This window comes from Ammospiza caudacuta, chromosome 3 (genome assembly GCF_027887145.1).
Source record: "Ammospiza caudacuta isolate bAmmCau1 chromosome 3, bAmmCau1.pri, whole genome shotgun sequence".
In the NCBI taxonomy this organism is placed as follows: Eukaryota; Metazoa; Chordata; class Aves; order Passeriformes; family Passerellidae; genus Ammospiza; species Ammospiza caudacuta.
In genome coordinates, this window is record NC_080595.1 from 83,286,362 (window position 1) to 83,298,613 (window position 12,252).

Below are 12,252 nucleotides of genomic sequence, written 5' to 3' on the forward strand. Positions count from 1 at the left end.
GTGCAGTGGCGGAAGATGGCGGGCGCCGCCGGGCCCAGCTGAGCAGCGCTCGGGACCGCCGCCTCCCTCCGTGCCAGGCTCCTGCTGCGCCCGGGCAGCCGCCGCAGGGGCCGAGAGCGCCCGGCCGTGGGGTGAGTGTTGGCGGGAAGGCAGGGGGTACGGGCCGGCCGCGGAAGGGCAGGGGAAGGGCGCGGGCTGTGGGGGAGGTGGCGCTCCCGCTGCCAAACAAAGGGCGCGGCGGGGCCGCTCCGGCGGGGCCCCGGGGGAGCGCTGGGTTCGGGCGGTTCGTGGCTGCCGTAGTTCCCGAGCCCGCTCTCCGTCCCCTCGGTGCAGGGCTGCGGGTCGGGGGCAGCGGCGCGCCCGCTCCGCTCTGCCCTGGGCATCGCGGGGCTCCGGCGGTGCCGTGTGCGGGGCGGCCCGTCTCGGTGTGCGGGTGTCGGGGGCACCGCCCCGTGGGTGAAGGGTCCGCAGGTGCCGCGGCACGGCCGGGGGGCCCTGTCACCCCTGTCCTGAGGGTAGAGGAGCCTCTGGTACGGTGTTTCTCTCTTGTTGACTTGGAAAGGCAGATAAGGGTTCGACTCGTCCGGAAAGTTTTTGGCATCTAGTTTCTAAGGTAAAGAATAACAGAACGACTGAGGATGGGAGGGACCTCCCCAGGTCATAGGGTCCAGTCCTTCTCCTCGAATAGGAACAGCAAGAGTGGATCTCCCGGACCGTGCCCAGAGGGCTTTGGTGTGTCTGCAAGGAAGGAGATTTGGCAACTTCTCTGCGCCACTTGTGCCAGTGCTGGGTCACCCCCTCAGTAACAAATGTTCAGACAGGGACTCCTTTGAATGCAGAGAAGGGCAGCGAAGCGGGTGAAGGGTCTGGAGCACAAGTCCTGTGAGGAGAGGCTGACGGAGTGCGGGGAATGTTTAGTCTGGAAGAGAAGGAGGCTCGGGGGTGACCTTATCACTCCCTACAAGTACCTGCAAGGAGTTTGTAGCCAAGTGGGGATCAGCCTCTTCTCCCGATTAACAAGTGATAGGACAAGAGAATGTAGCCTCAAGCTGTGTGGGGGGACGTTTGGCTTGGATATTAGGAAGAATTTCTTCTCAGAGTGGTTAGACATTGTAATGGGCTGCCCAGGGAGATGCTGGAGTCACTGACCCTGGAGGCTTTTAAGGAATGACCACTTGGTGTCATAGTCTAGGTAGCATAGTGGTGTTCAACTGCAGGTTAAACTCAATGATTTCTCAGAGGTCTTTTCCAGCTTAATTGATTCTGTGTTTCAGTTTCTGCCCATTATCTCATGTCCTGCTACAGGACGTCACTGGAAGAGTAGCAAAATGTCTTAAAGATAGTGGGGCTTTGCCACTTTGCATATATGCTTAAAAATTGGTTGGAAAAGTGATTTCCCCTCTGTAACTTTTGGTAAAGGATTCATGATGGAATAATGCAGTAATATGTCTTTTGCTGGAAAAGTGTTTGAATCATTACCTGATTAATTACCTGCCACTCCTCCCTCTCATCAAATACTAAAGAAATGGACAGAAAAACAGAAGATCTTTTGCTGAGATGAGAACATGTAGGAAACCCCATCTTTTTGTCTACTGGATAGCCATCAATTTTTTGTTCTGCCACAGTGTTTATTTAAAATAATTTGGTTATTAAGAAATTAATATCTACTTGAAATTCTATGTGACCACAGCTTATGAAATGGTTTATTTATTAAAGTTCTAAATCACACCATTCACTCTTTTTAAGTGGAAACATTCCAAAAGTTAGATTTTTTTTGTCATATAACTTGTCTGTGACTAACATACCCTTGATTTTATGATACAGAAAAATGTGTTGGCCATATGAGAATGTATCAGATGTCCTTGCAGACTTCCTTGTGCTTTTGTGTATTTTGTACAGGTTTTGACAAATGATTTGTGTTGGTTGGTATAATTTTAAGAAACCCCTTAATATTGGTAACTTTCTGTTTGCTTTCTTTTATCTGATGTATTTAAAAGCTGAAATAGTGATTTGTAGGACTGAGCACCTTGTGTTTTGTTTAGGAATTGAATTTTGTCTTGGAATTCAGATGTTCTTAACAATATGTTACTGTTCATTGACCATATTTAAATTTTGTCTCAAAGATGGACGGATTTCTCTGATAAAGTATAAATTCTGTTGTCAGCTACTTCACACATTATTTTAACTGATTTTTTTAACTAGAGTGGAATATGGGCATGTCTGATAGTTGCTGTCATCTGACAACCAGCCCTGCATGTTAAGTATAGATTTACATCTTTCCAGTCTTTTATATGTAATCCCCAGCCTCTTTTGTCTTATTAAAACTAACAAAAAATCCATCACTACGATATTTGGAAATGACCATTGCTTTGAGTGCATAAGGTAGAAAAGAAGGCCTTGTGTATTATCAATTTCTCCTCCTCCTTATTGTGTGCAGTATTGATGATTACAATAGAGACCTCCTTTTATGCAATTTTTTTTAGTTATATTAGTTTCAGGTTTCAAAAGAAGAATGTCTGTGTGTCTAGCTGTAGTTCACTTTTTGTGTCTTTTGACATTTTAGAGTTACACAACTATGTGATAAAGTAACAAAAATAAGGTAATTTTAAAAAAAATTCTTCTCACCTGGATAACAGAAATGTGGTTAAGAGAAGTAGAATAAATGCTCCCAGGTAAATAGGGAAAAGCAGAAATGCAGCATAAGGTCATTAGTCACACTGGAATTTCAGACACTGGAGAAGAAGTGTGGGTGTAGACTACTTATGGAAACTTAGATTTGTTATTTCTCTCTGACTCTGGATACCAGAAATTCATATTTTTAGAGACTCATTTCAGCTGTTCTGAAAATCTCTTCTTTAAACAGAATCCTGGTCGACTCAGTCCCAATAGAAAGAATATTTTTAGATATTTGCCACTTCACGTGATGCCTGACTTTTCATGTCTTGATGTTTAGGAAGTGTATCAGTTTTAGGAAAGGATTACAATAAGGTGTTGTAAAGGCTGGGCAATGCTTGTGTTAGTAAGATTCTGTGTGCTGTAAGTAAAGGTGATGTTTCAGCATGTTTTTCATTTCTTTATGCCATCCTAAAGCATAAAAACATGTGAGAATGTGAAACTGGATTATGTTAGTTTTTTATAATAAATTTAACGTGTACAATTCTTATGTTTCACCTTTTTAAAATTTTAATTTGAAAAGATGGCGTTTCCAGTTCTTAAGGGTGAAGTGCTGTGCATTTACACATTTGAGTTGTACGTGCTCAGATTTCAGCAGCACAGTAATTATTTCCTTTTATAGTTAGCTGAAAGATCTGCCACAGTGTTGCATGTTGGGAAGGTGGCTTTTGTGTCTGGGAAAGGAAGGAGGAATTAAAAAGTAGGCAACAATTTTTTCATTGTACAATGAAAAGTACGAATTTAATGTCATTACTATCTTGACTTTTTCTTTTTTTGTTTTCAATAGATATTCTCAATAATGCTAGAGTTGTTAACCAGTTTTGGTATTTATTCATAAAAATCACCGTTTGCACAATAAATAAAAACATGCAGAAGATCTGTGTAAAAATTGTGATAGTTGGAAAATTTAATTTAGTGAGTAATATTTCTTATATAGGTAGGAACTTATAAGAGGTTCTGAGAATACATAAAATACCTGCAGATTTGAGTTACGAGGACCTCTGCTATCAATTCTGGTGCTGTTGAGAGAAACTATTTTTTTTTAAATTGACAAATTTTTGCAGTCTTTCCAAAACAGTGATAATGTATGTCTGCTTCAGCTCAGGATGCAAGAGCCTTACAAAAACAGGTTGATCCCTGTGCAAACATTGCCTTCACCTGAGCATTTGTGCACTTTATATGATTTCATAGTTCTTGATGTGTTGTTAGTTTTGTAAAATACCAGGATTTGCTGCCCCAAGGGCATAGTGAGATTTCCAAGCTTGAAAGTTTGGGTTGAGAATGAAGAGCAGGTTTTTGCACTGGAAATTAGCTCACTTAGGTGGGAGAGAAAAATAACAGCGTGAATCCTTACTGGAAAAGGGATTGGTTTCCAAATAGAATCCCGGTTTTAACTGAAATTTTTGTTATAGGTTGTGAAAATACTTCTGTGTCAAAGAAAATAATTGTGTTAATTGAGCAATTAAGGACCATTTATGTATAGGATGATCTTGAATGAGACTGGTTTTGCACTCTATTTATGAAATTTGGCAGGGATTAAAAGTTCTTGTCCTTTAATTTGGTCAAGGGTAAGCCTTAGAGTTTTGGGGTTTTTTTATTCCAGGGTTGTTTGAAAACTGTATGAATATAAATTTCAGGAGCTTTTTTCATTAGAGGGACCAGAATAGAATTACTTCTCTAGCCAAAGACTGTTCCTCAGAGTCTTGCTTCAGTTTTTATGATGATTTAAAAGAAATCTGAAGCATTGGAAGAAATCACACTTTAGTGACCGGCACACCTATGAACTTTGAGTACAATGCTTGGTTTTTATAACATAGTAACATACATTTTGTTTAATGAGAAGGTGGACTGTGACTGTATTCAGCTGATGTTGAGTTGCTGTCATGAGTGTATCATGAACAGATGATACACTCGTGTGTCAGGCTTATTTCAGGCATGTTCTTTGTTCTTGGTGGGGAAGAAATAAAGCAAAGTTTCCAAAAATGAATACCACCATTTTTAAATTTATCTTTGTTTCTGGAGTGGTGGGGAGTTTTGTTTGTTTGGTGGTGGTTGTTGCCCCTACACTGTGCTTTCCTAATGCCCTCCAGTGATGTTAATCTTTAGGATGCTCTAAGAAGCTTGCCTGAAAAAGGGCAAATAAAAGTATGAGGATGTAAAATGCATAATTCTAGCATCTGATCTTGTGAATCTTGTTCTTATAAAATAGACTGTTATTAATTCTAAGAAGGGGATTTTATGTGACAGTGAAGCATAGGGGACAAGAAGTACTAATATTCATGAACATGTTTCACTGGTACAGATCTTTTATGATTCATAAAATAATATTAACATGGAGTTTTTAAACACATTTCTGGATGTGTTCATTGGCATCAGGTGTTTTGCTGTTAGTCAGAGGTTTAAGATATCTCTAAGGATTCAGCTCTGCATGGAGGCAGAAGCTGCACTGTTGCCAGCTGGGATTTCTGAAGCAGAATGCTTATCTACAGTGCAGCAGGGCTGCCTCTGCCTTTAGGAAATATGCCCATAGGGAACATCAAGGGAAGAATCTTACTTTGAGGAAAAAGCAATGCTGAATACTTTCTTTCTTTTCACACTAGCTAAGAATTAATTGGTTAAGTTTTGATGGCAACTGCAGAGTATAAATCATTTGGTGAGAGATTTTTAGTCATGTTTTGATGTTCTTAATACAGTTCTCGGTTTAGTACGTGGTATGGAAAATAGCATAGGGATTGATGGTACAGATACAGGAGAGAAGCTGGGAGATAGCACAGGAAAAGCAAAAAATGCCTGTGGTGACAGTGGAGCTAGCAACAAATCATGTTTCATGGGCTTCTGTTGTTGTATGTAAAAAATAATGGGAGGAATACAGGTGTATGTGAATATCTAATGTCATTTTAGGTGCCTGAATATCTGAGACGCCTGTAAGAGGCTGCTGTAGGCTGTAAGGGAGGTGGGCTGTCCTGGACTGGCAGCTGGATGCCAGGCAAGACACCACATACTTTCCTGATATTTTTAGTGTCTGAAATGGCAGTAGGAGCCAATGTGTCCACACTGAGTCAGTAAAATTGCCATTCCTTTTCAAACCTTTCGTATTTTGTGTGGATTAGTGGGTTTTCTGTTTTTAAGTTTGCCACCTCTCAATTGGCTCTTCCTCCTACTGCAGAAATGGAGACAAAACTCCAGCACCACTGTTGTGCTGCTCACCCCCTTTGATGGTAATTGAACTGTACAGTAAATGTGGCAGACCTTTTGTGTTCTTAGTTTATTTATAGCTTTCTTGTGGGACAGACTGGCTGCTTGGGCAGTGCCTAGGAAAACTGCTGCTGGGCTTTAAGTGTCAAATCCAGATTTATATTTTTTAGGTGTGGGTTTTAAACAATGTCTGTAGTTTCTTTTGTCACTAGTCATTCGTGTGCACCTGAATTTCATTGGCCCATACAGAGAGCTGCTGTCATCTTAACTGAGGTATTAACTGCCCTTATTTTGAACAAGACATTTCTGTAAGTGGGCCATCTGATGGCTGCAGTGCTGTAGGTGAGCTCTGGTAGTATCTAACATACCTTGACAATAGTGTGTGTATGACTATATATACTTAGATGGTAAAGGAGAGAGGATGGTGTTACAGACTATGTAAGCAATGTAAAGTGGAGCTGGATTATTTGATTTAAATCTCCAAATCTAAACTAACTTCTCTGTGCTAAGTACAGTGAAGTTCTTGCTGGCTTCCTTTCATCTCTTTTTTTCCACTTCAGTTGGAAGCACAGAAAAATTCATTGTCTGCTTTGATTTGAGAATAAAAGTAAGAATATTTTTCTGGGAAACCACTAGTCTTTGGCTTCTCCCTGTGAGAGAATAGCCCAAGCTTTAGCTAACAGTAAACTGGAGATTTTCCTCTGCTGTTAAAAGAAAAAGCCAGAGAGCACGATCATGTCAGCCACTGGTGAGGAGAAGGGTGTGAAGGGATGGTGGAGTCTTGTATTTATCCCCATGACCTCTTCTGCATCCAGTGAAAGTTAATTTTGACTCAGCTTCTGTCCCTTTGTATGTGTAAATTTGGCACAGTAGTACTACTGGTGCTGTGAACTTACTGGGCACAGCTTTTTATGAAGTCTGAAATGGCTCTTAGTTGTCTGCCTTAAGAAAGAAAAACCTTTGCTGTCTTGCATATTAGAGCTTAAAAACATGATCAGTTAACAGAAGCCATGTTATGTTTGACTCTTGAGTTAACAGCATGCCATCACATGCAGGCATGTCTGCATAAAGTTGGTGATAACTGATTTAGTAAATTGTGTTTCTCAGAGTTCCATATGGCTGCAGTTTAGATAGCATCACTGTATTTTGTAATGCTGATTAGTCTCAATGCTCTGCTTATACACGTCAAGGATAAGGATTATATATATAAAGTATGTAGCATATACAAATATTCCTATAATATTGTATTTACTTATGTGCATTCCATCCCAAATATTTATTTAGATGACACATAACAGAATAATTTCTGTAATTTTCTAAGAACTAGAGGGAGTTAAGACTTTTCATGGAAACGTAGTGCCTTTTAATGCACATCTCCAAAGTGTTTTGTTGAAGAGAATGGCAGGTGTTTGTACCCAGCCAATAACTTATTAGCATATGCAGTTCATGATTTCTAATGTCAAATGTCATAGCTATTACTTATGCTTTGCTGGGTTTTTTTTCCTTTCCTGAAATACAGGTAAGCTTTGTTATCTAGAAGCCCTTCAAATAGTGTGTGAAGATGGCCAGTCTGATGAGTCAGAGTCTGTTGACCTACGTGGAAGAAGGGAACGTTCCTGCTCTGAAAGCACTTCTTGAGAAATGCAGGGATGTTGATGAGAGAAATGAGGTAAGATGATTTTTTAAAAGGTCAATTTCTCATTGCAGCTTATTAGCTATAGAATGAATAATTAGTGAGATCATATTGGTTATTTAATATACAAATTTCAGTCTTGTTTTGAAGTGATTGCTTACTTTGCATAACCTGAACACTGCATGTTCAGTCTCTGACAGTGACTCAAGCATCTTTCCTAGTATTTGCTTTCTAGAGTGTTCTTCTGAGCTGGAAAATGCAGCTCTGTTGTGAATGGAGTTTATACCTATATTTCTGTGGCTAAGAATTGTTTCTCAGTTCACAGATCCAACTGCATATGCCCTGTTCATGTTGTGGTGAAACCTGCTATGATGATAACCCTTGCCTCATAACATGGTTTTCAGTCAAGAGATACTTTGTTATACAATGCTCCAAATAACAGCATGTATTGCAACTTACCTGAGCATATGCTCATCTAGGTGAAAAAATAGGTATCCAAGAGGTAAATCTAGAGTTTACCAGGAGTACACTAAAGTTGTGATATGCAGTAGGGAGTTCATAGGACAGTTATTCAGAATCTGGTATTTTGATAGGTGTTTCAAATCTGCATAAGATGGAAAGAATATTTTTTTGGAAAGAAATCCAATAGTGTATATTACTCAATACCAAAAAGCATCATGCAAATGTGACAACAATGTACAGAATTTAGCTTTACTGTACTTATTAGATCTGGTTTCAATTAAGACAGTTTTCTTTCATTGTTGGCACATTTGTTCCATGCTGTGTATGCACATATGCTGAGGTATTTCAGATGGAGGAATTTTTAAGTTTCAGAGCATATACATGAACCTCACCACCTGGCATTTAGCATATCTGAGAAGGGGAATGTCTGTTTCCTCTGCTGGCAACTCCTTTCAACAACATGGCTGGAATCAGACAGATCGTGTTGATATTATCAAGTGTTACCGCCTTCACCTTCTTTTCTAAACTTTTCTTCACTTATTGGTGGGACTAAATGTAGTCCTGGGTTTCATTAAATGCCTTTTTTGCAGAGTTCATTTCCCCAATACCTATTGTTTTCAGTCTTCTTATCTGTTGCATTGGAGAAGGTAATTTCTGCAGACAGAGGTGTGTGGTTTGCATCAGTTTCAAACCCCTTGTGGGCATGCTCTATATGTATAATGATAGGAGCTTTGTTTAAATGGTAGCTCTTCCTTGGAATTCAGTGGCTTTGAGTGCTGTTCACTTTCCAGTTCTGGACTTGCCAAGACATCTTTTCTTCTTGGATAAAAAAAAAATGCCAAAAGGATAATGCCTTTGGAGATCTAAAGAGATTGCTGGCAAGCTAAGGTTTGCTAATGCCAGGACCTCCCAGGCTGCAGTGACTTGTGACTTGGTAGGGCCACCCACATTATTACCAACCCTTTGTACCAACCCTTCTTATCTTGACTGTGGTCAGTTGCCAGAAAAGCTGGGATGTCCCAGCCAGTTGTGTATGGATAGTTTATTGCATTAACACCGTCAGTTTCAGTTAAGTGGGGCAAGTCTCAGCCTCTCTGCCTTTTCTCTGCGCATCCTTCTGCTTGTGTGATTTTTTTTCTCTCTCATACCAGACGCATGAATTAGCAGCTAATGATAGATATTTGCTTTGTGTGATGCAGTTTGATCCTAACAGCCTCCACTTTCCCTTGATGTGCCTTTCTTTCTGCTCTTGGTACTGAAGGAGCTTCTCCATGTTCAATTCTGAATCTTCTGTTCTCTCATGGACTGTGAGAGCGCTAACCTGTGAGGTGACACTACTAATTGATTTCCCCAAAAAGATGCAGGTGTGCTCCTTTATAATTTGGTTGTTCCAGCACTTACACTGAGCTGTGATGTACAGATAGACAGTACTTGATGTGTGTGTGAGAAATATGGGCTTTTAGTTGTTGTGGAGTGTCTAGACTCTTGGAGAACTTTTAAGAATTAATCTGGAGGTCACAGATACAATAATTGTCTTTTGTTTCTGTGTTGTGAAATCTTTGTGATGGTTGCTGAAACCTTATAACATTAAGAGTCTTCTAACAAAAAGGGAAGGATGTTTTCAGTACCCCTATAGAAAATTTTACATCTGTCTCAGAAAACTAAAGCCAGTCTGCAGCTGTATGACACTTCTTACAGAAGGGAATAATTTACCCATCCACAGCCTCTTCTCATCCAGACATACTTTTATTTGGAATGTATTATGCTTTTCTGTTACCCACTTGTGGAAGACAATCAGAGTGATAACAAAAGTAACTGTAACTGTTCAGAAGGAGGTGAGAAGAATGGTCAGGCTAAAACAGGGAGTTTTATTTGTTTTGCCAAAGCATTGCTTGGAAGGCATCCCTGGAGATTATCTAGTCCTGTGTCCTGAGGTGGGTTGGCCAGGTGGAATTGCCTGTGTCTGGTGCAGCCTCTCTTCACCAAGGTTCAGTGCGGTTCCCTCTGGACATCCCAGCCAGACACCTGTACTCAGTGCAGTAAGGTTCCTGTCTGCCCAGCCCCTCCGTGCCCTCTGCATGGCAGAGGTGCATCAGCCTCAGGTGCATCAGCCACTCCTCCCATCTTTGTCCAGGCTGTGTGGGTGCTGTGGGTGCACTCTGTGCCATTGCCCCATCCTTCATGAAAGGGTTAAATAGGATCCCAGTATTGATTCCCTGCACTAGGGACTGGCCTCCAGCTGCACTTTGTACTGCTGCTCCCAGTGCTCTGAGCCCAGCACTTGCAGCCAGTTTCAGTCCACCTCACTGTCCATTTGTCTAGCTTGTACTTCATTAGTGTCCCTGGTTGTGGGAGACAGTGTTGAAATCCTTGCTGGGTATGGCATAAACAATGTCTCAGCTCTGCATCAACTGCCCAGTGACATCATCACAGAAGGAAGAGGGGTCAGTCAGGATTTCTGAAATCCCTTGACATGTGTATTCCCAACTTATTAACTTGCATATCTTAAAGAGCAGAAGTTATGACTCTTTTCTCCTCCAAAGAGAGCTGTTCTTTTCTAAAAAGTAGCATTTTATTTTCTCTTGATTTTTTGAACATTTTAATTCCTTTTTTTTAATGACCAGACATAAAACTACTTCTTGTTGATATAAAATATACTTTAGGATCTAAAAGCAATGGTGTCCTTTTGAATGTATACAATGTACAGCTATAACAGCATAAACTTACATGAGAGCATAATTTTTCCATGTGAAAAATTACCTTATAATTACATAATTATATTTATATATTCTGGCCCAGCTGATGGGCCAGAAAGCATTTTTTAAAGAATCCATGCATTTCTCTGATCCTGTGTGTGTAAAGAGCAGAAAGAATCATCAAGTATCTTTAGTAATCATATCATTAATAGTTTCAATTATGGAGGTTAGTGATATTACTGTATTGTGATTCTGCATTGATTTTTATTCTTTCCAGGGAAATTGTTGGTATATAGCTCCTAACATGTAGCTTTTGCATTATTAAGAAACTAGTTAATTTGAGTTTTCTGTGTGGTGGAGAGAAAAAATAGAAGTGAGGTCAGGAAAAATTCTCGTACTTCTTTAAACTTGTAATGAATAAATTTATTGTAAAATTTAGCAAGTTTTACTTTTCAGCATCCAGAGCAATTGTACCTCAGAAATTTGCTGACACAAAAGTAGGCTGATGGAAGGATGACAGATTCTAACTGACTTTTAAAATACTTCTGAAGGGAAATAAAGCAGATTTGCTGTCTTTCATCTTCCCTGAGATGAGACTGTCTGCTAAGAACCCATGTTGCAGAGGACAGGAGTGATGTCTGTAGTTCCTGTGCTGTGAGATAAAAGTGGGGTATATAACCTGACTGTTTTTTCCAAGGCTTTAGTAACTGTTCCTCTGAACCAGTGTGCATGTTTTAATGGCCATTGTGGTTCTGAAGGTAGATCTATTTCTTTATTAATTTTTTTACAATGTGAATGAGTTACTCCAAGTTGTAGCATGTAACATGGATTGGAAATGTCTTCAGCGAGGAAATAATTCAAAAAGGTAGATATTTAATAATGTAACTTTTTTCCTTTTAGTAGCCCTTTTTAATATCTGAAATGTTTGGGGTTTTTTGTGTTTGTTTTTTAATCCCCTATGGGACAGGATTTAGTACCATATTCTCCATTTTTATTGCAGTGTGGTTTCAACACCACTCCTTCTTACTACTTCTTACTACTAGTGGTAATTAAAAATGGAAACAATGTTACTCTGTAGTTTCTGGGTTTTATTGTGTGATTATGTGTGTCATTGTCATCATTTCCTGGTGCATCTATTTTCCTGTCACTTTGATTTCAGAATGGCCAGACTCCCCTTATGTTGGCTGCTGAGCAAGGCAATTTAGAAATTGTCCAGGAGCTTCTCAAGAAGGGAGCTAATTGCAACTTGGAAGATGCAGTAAGTATTAGTGTTTTATGTGATGGCACCTAACAGTGGAAGAAGAGGAAATTTCAAGGGGCAGGCAAAGAGAGGGAGTTTAGGTTGAGCTCAGGAGGGAAAAAAGCAGGTGGAAAATGATGACATATAAGAGAAATTTTATACAAAATTGCTTAGCTCATGTATTTCTCTGAGCCCTCATGAAGAGTAGGGATATTCCTCAGATGTTTAAAACATCTTAGTCTCTGCTGAATTTGCTGGTGTGTCTTCTGGGAAATCAGAATGGAGAAATACAGCATCAAAGATGAGGTCCAAGTATTTTGCTCATCTCACTGTTGTTGAGGTATGTCAGTGGA

At 40.0% G+C, this 12,252-nt stretch overlaps 1 protein-coding gene across 3 annotated transcripts in view; it reads left to right on the forward strand.

Annotated features, from left to right (window-relative positions):
• Window positions 1-12,252, forward strand: part of KIDINS220 (kinase D interacting substrate 220) — a 74,890-nt gene continuing 62,638 nt past the window's right edge. For all 3 annotated transcript variants that reach the window (XM_058801004.1, XM_058801002.1, XM_058801003.1), the window contains exons 1-3: window positions 1-131; window positions 7,388-7,537; window positions 11,819-11,917. In XM_058801004.1, coding sequence (XP_058656987.1) covers window positions 7,430-7,537; window positions 11,819-11,917 — 207 coding nt within the window. In that variant the 5' untranslated portion in view covers window positions 1-131; window positions 7,388-7,429. The remainder of the gene's footprint in view (window positions 132-7,387; window positions 7,538-11,818; window positions 11,918-12,252) is intronic.